Here is a 13897-nt window from a genome sequence, read left to right as displayed (position 1 = left end):
ACTTGAAGACGGTTATTGCAATCACTTTAGAAAAAACAAATCAACATGGACATAAAAGTACATTTATATCCTGAAACCTCATCCAGCAAGTGAAAATGTTTTTGTTTGATGTTTCAACAACATACTGCATTCACTATAACATTTTCTCTTTTTTAGTACAAACCTGCTTTAATGCAGAATTCTAAACCTTGTTGTTTTCATCAACGGTGACGAAAATATTTCCTCAACGAACCATTTTTTTTCATGACGATGAATCACGATGACGCGCTGAGAACGTGTCTTGGGAGACAAAAACCTCACGAGATCGATGTCAGTTGTCGTCTGACGACACGAAAACGAGATGGAAAGTTCGCCATAGTTTCCATCATAAATTAACAATGTGTGATATTTTCTTATAGTATGTGTAGTTAGGAGTGTTGTTAATAACGGCGCTGGAGTATAACAGAGTTATTTGTTTCAGTAGTGTGTAATCTAATTAGTTACTTTTCTCATCTTTGCAACGCGTTACAGTTACTGAGGATGTAAAGGCGTGCATCTTTATTTGATTAAAAAAAAAAAAGTGCTAGTTCGCGAGTGCCAGCTGACTTTAACGATTACCTTTGTTGATCTCTACTAAAAAGAATGTGTTGTCTATTTTTGCACATAAATAAACTAAGTTTCAAATCCTGTGATTAAAAAAAGCCTTTTTGTTTACCTTGTGTTTACCTTTACACTAGGGCTGTCCCAAACGACTAATTTTCTCCCGATTAGTCAGCCGACTATTTTTACGATTAGTCGACTAATCTAATAATTTATTTATTTACTAATTTAGCAATGAAATTTTTGTTGACGCTTATCAATTCACAAAAACATATTGGAACACTGAAATTATTTATTAAAGTACAAACACTTAAATAACAATAATAAATCACAAATAAACAATGAGTTCAAATGCTGATAGAATTAACTAGTGCAAAAGAATGGAATGTAAACAGATTCAGAACACTGACTTCGCCTCTCCAACATTATTCAAAACAATCCTTAAAAAAACACCTAGCATTAATATCATAGTATAGTACTATATGTAATAGTATAATAATTATAATAAATATTCATTGCCAATCATATTTTTCATTAAGGGTGTCATTTTAAAGGTATCCTTAGTGTAGAATCTGAATTGTGAAGTATGTGACATGCTTTTATTTTGAAATGTTTACCGGAAGTACGTTCGCTAAACCGCTAACTTCAGCTTTACACTCCGCAAAAACAAACCAACACTTTTTGTCATTGCATGTAGTGTAAGTAATAGATTTTTTTGGGTCATTTTTTTCGTTTTCAAATGCTGTTAACCAGCGATTTTTCATGTTTGAAGTGTCACCTTTTAACCGCAAGTTTGCTTTCACGAGACGACTGCCAATGTTTTGTAGCAGGCTAAAGTAAATTGCCTTTTTCCCCCCATTCACCTCAGTGTAGCAGTGCTAACATCACAGTGTTTAATATAGATGTGTTTTCTAATTTTGTATGTCTGAACTTTAATTCTACAGCGTGTTGATAATAGAAAGAACCTGGAGTCTTATATGCCATCAGCACGCACGCACCAGTGCGCAGCCGTGAAAATTACCACCCTCATTTTTATTTGCCGTGCCGTGCGATAAGTGGACTCATTGCATATCGTGACAGGCTTAGCAACTTCAATAAAACATGTCGTTAGTTAGTTAGATGGACTTACAAACTGGGTGACGGCGCTTAAGGTGTTTATTCACGGCCGACGTGCAGCCAAGCTTGGCATTGAAGAGACAGATCACAAGAGAGTACCCTCCTTTGTTTCTTTGAAATAAGTCAATGTTTTGGACACTCTGGTGCGCTTTTTTGGGGTTAGTGCCGCTTTCCCCGCTTGCATACAGAGCGTCCGACATTCTTAACTTTCCACGCATATATTTTTTTAACTCTTCATTAACCGTCGACGGGATGTTGTGCTCGTCGACGGATTTACGTCATCGATGACGTCGACTATGTCGACTAGTCGGGACAGCCCTACTTTGTAGACCAAAACTGAGCTAATGACATGGCTGACTTACGTCGAGCAGTGTGTGTAAATGTTGGTCCTGGAAAACACTGTGGAGAAAGTCCAGATCCTTTTCGCTGCAGTCTGTCAACGCGTGGATCTCTTCTAAACTGTCCAACACCTGAGACACAGCTCCTGCAAAGAACAGAATACATTTGACTCAAAGAACGATTCAAGTCGCTGGAAGGCGCCACCAGACAGCACAAGAAGAGAAAAGATACATACGTTCTGCTGCGAGCAGCCCTGCAGGCGGGAGGCATTAATGGAGGCAGAAAGACAAAACATTTTTTAAAAATATTGACACCTGGTATTTTCATAGTGGGTGATTTTCCTTCCAATAGTGGGCGTTGTTTAGGTTTTAGCGAGTCACGTCATCACTCAAAATTAATACCTCAACCCCCCTCCATTTACTGCAAAATGGACCCGAAGGAGGGGTGCCATTCGTTTGTGCTCATAAAGGGGGGGGGACAGGCCCCCCCTGGTGGCCTAAAAGTGTCATTGCATGAAATTGGCTTTCTGTATATACAGTGGTACCTCTACATACTTAATTAATCCGTTCCAGGACCTTGTTTGTAAGTCGAAATGGTCGTATGTCGAGCAGGATTTTCCCATAGGAATACATTATAATTCCATTAATTCGTTCCACAGCCCAAAAACCTTCACTAAATCCTTAAAAAATACTGCTGGTACTATTACAAATGGCAATTACACATAGCAAAACAAATAAATTATAAATCGGAATAATAATAATAATAATAATAATAATTCCTGTATTAATGTAACGAATCGGGTTCTAATGTGGCGGACGTTTTTTGCTGACCCTGAACGCACCGCGGGGCTGACGTGCCAGAGACAGACCGGTGAGCTTGAGTTTCACTTTCACTTGGAATGTTTTCTTGAGAACACCGTCAATTGCGGCAGACAGAAGGTGTTTTTGTTTTGAATAAGTTGTGAAATAAATGATAAAAACGTGGCGAAGTTGGCGATTTCTCTGGAGATGTTACCACAATAAGAATTGTCAGCTTAACTTATAAAGACTGGCGAACGATGGTCGGAGGAGGACCGTGGAGATGTATTGTTGAGCCATTTCACGGATGCCCACCCTACGCTCATATTTTTCTGTCATTTGCATCTTCATTTAGAAGGTAAGCATCAACTTTTTCCTTGTTTCGCCACCTGTACCAACCTTTTCTGAAACCAGTGTTGATTTGTCACACAAGAAAATCCGCCGTGCATTCGTCTGCGGTGCTGCCATTGTCGTCGTATTTCGAGCATGTCGTCGGATGTAGAAACAAATGGCGAGTCAAATTTTACGTCGGATGTCGAAAAGTTCGTGTGTCGAAGCGATCGTATGTAGAGGTACCACTGTATATATGATTTTTTTTTGTTTGATTGAAAATATTTTTTTTTTGATTGAAGCAACTTTTTTGGGGGGTTGAATGATTTTGACTCAGATGTCCTACCCATAATATGGCCCAAATACAAAAAGCATTGTTTCAATCAAAGAAAACTTTTTCAATGAAAAATTAAGTGTTCAAATGCAAAATTTTCAATCTCAAATATTTTTTCGCAATCAAAAACGTTTTCTATGATTAAAATTTTTCTTTATTTGACTGAAGTGATTTTTTCTTTTTGAAAAAATATATTTTTTGAAGCAACTATGTTTTGATTGAATAATGAAGACGAAAAACGTCCTAGCCAAAATGTGGCCCAAACACATACCAACATTACTTCAATCAAAAAAGTTGCTTCAATCAAAAAAAAAAAAAAAGGAAAAATAGCTTTCACATGCATTTTTTTTAGTTTCAAGTTTATTTTTGCAAACAAATTTCTGTTAGTGTTGATTGAAGCGACTTTTTTTTTATTAAAAATATATATTTTGATTGAAGCGACATTTGTTTTGGTTGAATGATAAAGACACATATCTACCTCCACATGGCTCCGGCCATGGGATACAATTTTTGAATGGGGTAACTACATTGGCACGACACCGGCGGGCGTACCATATTCAATGGATGACGATCTTGGCGAAAAGTATTGCCCAAGCATCTTGATTTAGAATTCCCCTCAAGAATGAAGGGAAACAAAAAAAAAAAAAAAAAAACTCATTGTCAACTTATTATTATAAATATTCTTGTTAATTTTATTACTGACACTGCATTTCGGGGTCATCAACATGTTGTGCCCCCCCGACCCAAAAGTCAAACTCCGCCTAGGTTTGTGCTACGTTTGTTGGGACACCCCTCTGATGTTGAGAGAGCTGGTCCGCTTCGTCCGCCGCAATGAGGTTCTGCGATTGACGTCATTACTCGAAATTAATATCTCAATATCTCACAAACAATAGCAGCCCAAATGAAAATTTTTGCAGCACAAACAATTGGCACCATTTTTAGCAATTTTTAATTAAAATGGGGGGCTAGTTGACCTCAGGTTGACCTATAAAAGAATAGTTAATATCTCAAAAATGAAAGCAGCACAAACAAAAAAAAAATTCAGCACAAACCAATGACATAATTTTCTATAAATTTGCATCTGATGGGGGACCAACTTCAGGGAGGTGTTTTTGGAGGGTGTTTATAGGTGTGTTTGAACATCCCAATCGTGTATTTTACCATTTATAACAATAGTAATATGTAATAATACTTTCCTATATTATTCCTAAATCCTAAAGCTAGGTTTTCTATCACTTATAGTGCAAATGTGTTGTGTTTCACAAACAACAAACGATTTTAAAAAGTCACCTGAGGAGGTGGGGTCATCTGAGAAGTCGTGGAGTTCCTCAGGGGGGTCTCCATAGTAGGAATTAAACTTGTGACTGGAAACCGCTGCCAGCACGGCTCCCTGAAACCACACAAGGAGGTTAAAATACGCCCACGTGTGTGCATATTACACCACTGAACACTGTATTTATGTTTTCTATAAGTCAAACATAAAAAAAACCCCTAAAAATTGGGCTCCAGGGATGGCTAGATACTGGCCCGGTGTAAATAGGTACCAAGTTGCAAGATGATCCGTTCACAAATGACGGCGGAGTAGGACTTTTAAGTTAGTGTACACAAGAACAACAACAACCTGACAAGACCAGCCTGTAAAAATAGTGTTAGGATTTAGGATGAATCAGAAATTGATGTTGATTGATTACTAACAGTTGCAGTTCATCATTTTGGCCTTAAGCCGTTTATACTTGTTTCAGCTCAGCAAATGTCATGCAGAAGTTGTCATTGCTGTTGTTGAACAAACGGTTTAATTTATGAACATGTCTGTAGTGTAGGATACCTTTAACTTCCTCCTGGCATTAAACTTTCTGAGTTGCTCCACAGTCTCTGGCAAGTGGATCTTGTAGGCATAGCGGTCCCTCTCCTGCAAAAGACAACGTCACATAAATGACACATGACTGCCACCTGCAGCTTAAGGTGCCTGAGACAGCATTGAAAAATCTTAAATAGCATTGTTATGTGAATTAAAATCATATTTTGAGACGATTTGACTACCGTAATTTTCGGACTACAAGCCGCTACTTTTTTCCTTCATTTTATAGTCCAGTGCGGCTTATTTGTTGATTTATTTGGGTTAATAGGTAACACTTCACTTGACAGCGGCGTCATAAGACTGTCATAATTATGACATGACACTATCATAGGCATTACTGAATGCTTGTGTCATTAAGTGTCATCCAGCAAATTATGTCACTAACCCCATTTATGTCCAGCTTGGATCTTTTACATCCATTCAAAAGTGAAATAATTTGCCGGATAACACTAAATGACGTCTGTTATAAGCATTCATTAATGCTCATGACAGTTTCATGTCATAATTATGATTATCTAATGACAGTCTTATGGCACCACTGTCAAATAAAGTGTTACCAAATACTATAACTAGCAGTTAATGAAACAAGCGGAACAGTAACTGAAAAAATAATTACCACAGAACATGAATTTTGGCTGTTATTTACATCTATAGCGCTGCACTGCATGTTAGGAGGCATGTTGGACAACAACAGTGTTGACAGCAGATGGCAGCAGAGGTTGACTGTCTAACCCAAGGGAGCAGTGATGGCCATATGAAGCGTCTTGAAGAAATAAAGCATTGCAGCCAGTTGGTTCAAAGCTTCATGGTGGTCAGCTTTGAACCAATTGCGTTGGTTCAAAGCTGCTCATATCATATGATGCCGCTGTCAAATAGTGTTACCGGATAATATCTTTTGGTGTAAATATCCCATAAAACACTGAGGACAGCTGCGGCTTATAGTCCAGTGCGGCTTATCTATGAAAAAGTGCCAAATTTGGTGGGTGGCGGCTTATAGTCAGGTGCGCCTTATAGTGCAAAAATTATGGTATATACAACAATTTGGCAAAGCTCAGACGATGAGAAATTAGTCTTTTAATCTGCCGTTTGGCGCTCTAGCGTCTCCAGCTGGAGGATGACGTCAGCAGGGTCACGATTACAGCTGATTTAGAACTCAGCCCATTGAGAGGAAAGATTCAGAACGAGGAAAATACGACACAGAGCAGCAAAATGTCATGATTGTTTCAATCTCTCTACTCCATATTTTAAAAAAAATATTCACATTTTTTTTTTTAAAGTATTTTGCCCCAAAGTACTAAATAAGTGGTATGTTCATGACAAATAACTATGAAATAATAAAAATGCATTTATTCAGTACAACAGGGCAAGATTACTGCATAATGGTCCAAACTGTTGACTTCTTGCACCTCCCGAATGATATTTTTTGCCACCGGTGTTAGTCCGGCTTTTGTAGTTTCCCTGCCCCGGCTTCGTAGATGGAGAAACGAGCGTAAACAAAGCAAGAGGCGTGACAGCTAGCCGACATGCTAACCCGAACCAAGCGGCGTTTCCAAGTCTTATTCACGCCTTTCGAAAACAAAAAAGCACACAAAACTACCCCGGGTCATGTCACACGACGGCGGGGTTGACTGTCTCCACCGACAACTTGCAGCTAGCACGTAACAGCTCGTCGTCATGAATGCTCATTGAGGGGGAAGTAGCTGGAGAATGAGCGCCGGACAAACTGGCCGACGTCGGAGGAGCGCGTGGCTGCCCGAGCCCAACCCGAGGATAGTGGTCTATTTCCGGGCACACAAAGAGGGAAGAGGGGGCTGGAAGTCTGGATGATATGGCGAACTGCAGACGAGAGCGGGGGGCTTCAGGAGCATTTGCCGAGTATAGCATTCTCTCGGCGGGCACGCGAAAAGGACCAAGGGGGGTGTGCGACAAGCCGCCGGTCGTGTGGCCTTATCGGTGGACAATAAGCCACAAAATCCAAGCCACCTCCTTATTAAAACGTGCACCATGATCCCAGTATTTGACATAATAGAAAATACAGTGTCTCCCTCGTAAGTCCAATGGTCCCACATTTGTCGGACTTGTTTTGGCCAATCTTTGGGGTGAAGGGGAACTTTTTGAAACCCCAAAAGGCTCACATGTCTCTTCCTGGTGCAGCAACAAAAACCTGCAGCATCTTGGCTGGCGTGATGCGAAAAATAAACAAATTGATCCGCAAAATCAGCTGAATTCGCAGTCCATCTGCATGCTATAAAGCAATGCTGTATTGTGAGATGCTGACCCGGGTGACGTCACTTTCGATTTCTTCCTCAATCCAGGAAGTCACTCATTTTCATGGGTGGGATTAAAAAAATTCAACATTCAAATTGATCGATTCCAGACACATCCAAGCGGTCCATTTCATTCAGGAGCATAAAATGCCGTGTGAAATATGAAATAAACATGCTTTTTGCTGTCAGAGGCACTTTAAGCTTTTTTTAGATGTTTCTGGCAGTTGTACAAATGGAATAATATTTTTAAGATCCATGTGTTTTTTTGTTTGTTTTAAAAATAAAAATAAAATCCATGTCAGATTTGACTTCCAAAGTTGCACATGACATGAGGGAGCCTACCTTGAGCCAAGGATGGTTGAGGGCCTCGTAAACGGTGATCCTCTCGGCGGGATCGAGCATCAGCATGCGCCGCACCAGATCTTTAGCGCTCTCCGAGATTTGACTCCACTGCCGCGGGTTCATCTGTGGTAAAATATTGTAGGACTGCACAACTTCATCATCTCTTGTAAACTGTATGAGTAACAGTCAAACTTTGTAAATCATGGGGTTTCCAGACTTAAGATTAATTATTGTTTTAAAAAGATGTTACTGTTTAATAAAGGAACCAAAAGGTTGCGACCAAACTTTTTCACTACAATAGCGTCTGTTAACTCGTTGGTTGCTGTTGACGGCACTAGATATACAATTCATTTTGACTGGGATAGGCGAATGAACTAGTGCCATCGATCACACCCAAACATGAGCATTCAAAGCAGTATATACTAGGGCTGTCAAACGATTAAAAATTTTAATTGAGTTAATTACAGCTTGAAAATTAATTAATCGTAATTAATCACAATTCAAACCGTATATAAAATATGCCATATTTTTCTGCAAAATATTGTTAGAATGGAAAGATAAGGCACGAGACGGATATATACATTCAACATACGATACATAAGTACTGTATTTGTTTATTATAACAATAAATGAACAAGATGGCATTAACATTATCAACATTCTCTTAAAGCGATCCATGGATAGAAAGACTTGTAGTTCTTAAAGGATAAATGTTAGTACAAGTTATAGAAATTTTATATTAAAACCCCTCTTAATGTTTTCGTTTTATTAAAATTTGTAAAATTTTCAATCAAAAAATCAACTAGTAGCTCGCCATTGTTGATGTCAATAATTACATCATGCTGACTCATGGTACCAACCCATAAAATCACCAAAAAGCAAGTAACAAGCGGACATTACACTGTACTGTCATTTTAATCTGTTTGAGCCGGGCATGTGCGTTAATTGCGCCAAATATTTACGTGATTAATCAAAAAAATTAATTACCGCCCGTTAATGCGATATTTTTGACAGCCCTAGTATATACATAAAATAAACATTTATTCCATTTAGAAATAATTTGTTTTTCTTGTGAACAGGTGTGTAGTAAAACATTGTTGATCATTTTCCTGACCCATGTAGCGACAGAACCCTGTAATACAGTATGAAAAACATGTAGTTATGATGTAATTGTATAGAATTAACATTTTGTCAAACGGTCTACTATGATTCATTCTGTCCCTTGGCCACTAGAGAGCAGTAAAACAAAGCTTTATTGTATTGGCAAGTGTTATTTATTTCATGGCTTATTTCTGTGAAGAACTCAGAGAGGGTTATTTGCTTATTATCTATTTAATTAATAGTGTTATTATTATATTATATTATATCATATTATATTATAATTTTTATTCTATTTACTTTTGTTCTGTGAAGAATCCTGAAAGGGTTATTTGATTGTGTCTTTCTGAAAAACAATACATTTTTACATTTAGCCACTCCCGTAATTGTCACACTTTTTCTGTTACAAACTGACCTGGCCCTTCATCAGAGAAGGGAAAAGTTATGTGGCCCTCACAGGAAAAAGTTTGGGGACCCCTGCAGTAATAGCTTTTCTTTGCAGCAGATACATAATTTACTTTTGAGCATGTTATTATATCTATCATATATCATCTGCACTGTTGATGTTCAAATATATGTTGCTTAACAACACCAAAGATGCTAATTGTTAGCCAATGAGCTTGGGGAGATTTTCATTGGAAAGCTGACATTAGGCTAGCAGAGCTTCTGTATTTTCTTATGGATTTTTATTCATTAAATGTTGTTATTATTTATGCTTTTTTATCAGCCCCTTAAGATGTGAGTGTCAATATGTCAAAAATGGCTTGTAGAATGTTAGCATCCAAACGGCTCCCTGTTGAGATGCGTATAGTGCTAACGAGTCAAAACATAACAAATAATTTAACCCCTTGCATATGCTTTGAAACACATTTTGACCTATTGAAACATATGGGAACTTATTACAATACTTTTCATACACATTGGTAAAAAAACCGAAAAAAAAAACAAAACTATACGCCTAAAATGGACAGACTCTACTGCTTATAATGTGTATGTGTGGCTTAACTGGGCTATGTGTGAGTCAGTGACTTTGCGTGTGAATGTTTGGCCTTGAACTGCACCTCCTGCATGAGTGTGCTCAAATGACTAAAAAGTGCATCAACAACTGTGGCTCTTTTCCCTTGAGAGGGCATTTTTATGTCATATTTGGTGTACAGTAGAAACATGAAAATGATCATTGAAGAAACACTTCAGTATAGCAGGAGAACAAGGAAAACCTGTAAAAGGCAACAACGATAACATAAACCTTGTTTAATGTCCTTACCTTGTATTTCCCCTTGCAGATCGCTTCGAAAAGACGCTCTTTGGTACCGTAGAAGGGCAGACACCCTGACAGGAGGATAAAGAGGATGACGCCGCAGCCCCACACGTCCACGGGTTTTCCATACGGCTCCCTCTTCACCACCTCGGGCGCCATGAAGTGCGGCGTTCCTACACGACCTACACGTACAATAAATAGTAAAGATGGGAATCTTGGGGCACCTAACGATTCGATTACGATTCATGTTTCGTACATTAGTTACAAAAATTGTACAAAAATCCTCTCAGGCTTAAATAAACGACTATTTCAGTATTAAATTAACATTTTAAAACAGTAAATAAAATACTCAAGTCCCCATTCCGTATCAGCAGCTTTAAACAACATTCAACTAATTTAATGTTGTGAATCAACCGTTAAAGTTGTTAAAACTGCTCCTGTTATTCCATCATTTCCCTTCTGTCTACTTTCGGCATGTGAAAGTTTTAAAACTGTTTCATTATTTAAAGACAAGTCAAGATTTTGCCAATTTAGGAGTATTTTAGTTAATTAGGACAGCTTTCCAGAGAAGTTTACTGCTTTAAGATGGGGGCTGTTTACTAACGCTGGCGAGTCTGTCATTTCACATCTAGTTCTATATGGTGGAAAACACAGACAAGACTGAAAAAGCGGTTTCTGCTTTTGCACCCCTCTTTAAAATAAACTGCTGTATTTTAAGCCAAAACAACTGCTGTGTTTGATAGAACAATATGTCTATATGCTGCCATAGCAGATTCATGGTGCATGAAGCCCCCGAACTATTTTTAATTTGTCCGTTTTACCCTGAAAACCCCTGTTTACAGACGTCGTGCAACCGCTTTTGTTTCAACCCAGCCAAAAAACGAAGGTAATTGATGATATTTATTATTCAAAATGTCTGTCGTTTTAAGCTTAGAATCATTAATTGATCTCATATTTTACTAAAAAAAAAAAAAAAAAAGAAAAGAAAAAAAAATGACTTTAAAAAATTATTCACTCACATATTTTAAACTTATAAACAAATTATGTCACAATGAAAAAATGGCATCTGTAAAAAAGTCACAGATGTCTACCTCATAACTATCGCTTAATTGTATTTTTTTCGTTACTGTCGCATTTTCTCCGATATGTTAGACGCAACAAACAATCGCAACAAAGACAAATTGAAAAAATGCCACATGGCAAAAAATAGCCACATGGCAAAATCCATTTTGCCAAATGGCAAAAAAAATGCCACATGGTAAAATACATTTTGCCACATACCAAATACCACTTTTCTTTCCCGGCTCTGTTGTGAATTTTTTTGACCATTTCCATGGTAAAATCCATTTTGCCACATGGGAAAAAAATGCCACATGGCAAAATCCATTTTGTCACATGGCAAAAAAATGCCACATGGCAAAATCCATTTTGCCACATACCAAATACCACTTTTCTTTCCCGGCCCTGTTGTGATTTTTTAAAAACCATTTCCATGGTAAAATCCATTTTGCCACATGGCAAAAAAATGCGACATGGCAAAATCCATTTTGTCACATGACAAAAAAATGCACATGGCGAAAAAATGCGACACGGCAAAAAAATGCACATGGCAAAATCCATTTTGCCACATGGCAAAAAAAAAAAAAAAATGCAACATGGCAAAATCCATTTTGCCACTCTGAAAAAAAAATGCCACATGGCAAAACCAATTTCACTACATACCAAATAGCACTTTTCGTTCTCGGCACTGCTGTGAATTTTTTGACCATTTCCCATGAATAACCCTTAGCTGGTACTCAAGTGTGTGAGACTGTAAGTTCCATGTACCTCCAGCCACCAATCCAGATTCTCCCAACTGGATCGCCACTCCGAATCCTCCTAATTTGACGGGAGCAGAATTCTCCTTGGACGCCAGCAGCACGCAGTGAGGCTGAATGAGAAAACAGACAGAAATCATTTTGCGGTTCTCGACTAAAGAGCGACACCCTCCTAAAAATACGGTTAATCACACACCCGAAAAACAACATCACAAGGAGACGACAACAGTTTTAACTGCAGGGAGCAACAAAAAATGGAGCATTTTGCTTCTAATTGTTGAGTAAACATGTAAAGTGTGGTTGACTGTCAACTGACTCTGTGAAAATTGGACTAACACTGCAAGTCTTAATGACGCAAATATGCTTTTTTTGGTTGTTGCTCTTAGGTGGCATAATTTGCATCAAGTTAAATAATGACTGCAAGATGGAGGAGACAAAAAAACATAATTGAGATTGGAATTTGAGGATTACATAAGTACAAAAAAATAGTAATAATAAATAAATGGAAAAATACAACAAAAAGAATCTTACAACAAAACAAATCTTACATAAAAAGTATCAATATGTTTTAAAACGCTAAAAGAAAGAATACATTTAAAAATTAAATTTGTAATAAAATAATTATGGGGCAAAATATAAAAGTAAAAAGAAAAATTAAAAAATTTAAATAAATAAATGGGGATTTCTAAATATATATCCATATATGTAATGATTTTTTAATATTTCTTTTAGGGCTGTCAAACGATTAAATTTTTTTAAGTTAATTACAGCTTAAAAATTAATTAATCGTAATTAATCGCAATTCAAACCATCTCTAAAATATGCCATATTTTTCTCTAAATTATTGTTAGAATGGAAAGATAAGACACAAGACGAATATACTTTATACATTCAACATATGGTACAGTACTGTATTTGTTTATTATAACAAAAAATCAACAAGATGGCATTAACATTATTAACGTTCTGTTAAAGCGATCCATGGATAGAAAGACTTGTAGTTCTTAAAAGATAAATGTTGGTACAAGTTATAGAAATTTTATATTAAAACCCCTCTTAATGTTTTCGTTTTATATTAAAACCCCTCTTAATGTTTTCGTTTTATTAAAATTTGTAAAATTTTCAATCAAAAAATAAACTAGTAGCTCGCCATTGTTGGTGTCAATAATTACACCATGCTCACTCATGCTAGCAGAGGGCGCCAAACAACAAAAACAGGTAACAAGCGGACATTACTCTGTACTGTCATTTTAGTCTGTTTGAGCGGGGCATGTGCGTTAATTGTGTCAAATATTAACATGATGAATTAAAAAAAATAATTACCACTCGTTAACGCGATAATTTTGACAGCCCTGATTTCTTTCTAAAAACATTTTTATGATTTTCTTATTTTTTAATCTGTATTTTTCAAAATTTTCTATATTTTTTTATTTGATTTTTTATTCATATTATTTTGATGTACTTATGTATTCATGCAATGCTTTTGTATATTTGTTACATGTACATGTAGATAGGCAACACACACTAGTAATAGCCCCAAGCAACATACTAAAAATGATATATCTATATTTTTAAATATGGTTTTTAAAAGTATTTTGTTGACACAGTTTTTGTATTTTTCCATACAAATGGCCAGGGCAGCCAGAACTTCAATGGTTTTTACTAGTTCCTTCTTCCCACTGAACTACGCAACCATATTTTCGAAATTTATATTACTATTCACCTTTTACCCTTTCACGTTGGCTACAGTACATGTTAGCTT

The 13897-nt window shown here is 37.0% G+C and overlaps 1 protein-coding gene across 21 annotated transcripts in view; it reads right to left on the bottom strand.

Moving 5' to 3' along the window:
• Positions 1 to 13897, bottom strand: part of caska (calcium/calmodulin-dependent serine protein kinase a) — a 184446-nt gene that overhangs the window by 42193 nt on the left and 128356 nt on the right. For 9 of the 21 annotated variants that reach the window (XM_057852416.1, XM_057852415.1, XM_057852425.1 and 6 more), the window contains exons 6-12: positions 12146 to 12248; positions 10325 to 10500; positions 7963 to 8106; positions 5321 to 5404; positions 4786 to 4885; positions 2270 to 2287; positions 2058 to 2179 (exon numbers count right to left, since the gene is read on the bottom strand). In XM_057852416.1, the coding sequence (XP_057708399.1) occupies positions 2058 to 2179; positions 2270 to 2287; positions 4786 to 4885; positions 5321 to 5404; positions 7963 to 8106; positions 10325 to 10500; positions 12146 to 12248 (747 nt within the window). The remainder of the gene's footprint in view (positions 1 to 2057; positions 2180 to 2269; positions 2288 to 4785; positions 4886 to 5320; positions 5405 to 7962; positions 8107 to 10324; positions 10501 to 12145; positions 12249 to 13897) is intronic. The other 12 variants (XM_057852419.1, XM_057852426.1, XM_057852423.1 and 9 more) reach the window with 3 other exon arrangements.

Source organism: Corythoichthys intestinalis, chromosome 12 (genome assembly GCF_030265065.1).
Source record: "Corythoichthys intestinalis isolate RoL2023-P3 chromosome 12, ASM3026506v1, whole genome shotgun sequence".
Lineage (NCBI taxonomy): Eukaryota > Metazoa > Chordata > Actinopteri > Syngnathiformes > Syngnathidae > Corythoichthys > Corythoichthys intestinalis.
Note: the sequence above shows the minus strand (reverse complement) of the source record. Positions and strands in the feature narration are given on the sequence as shown.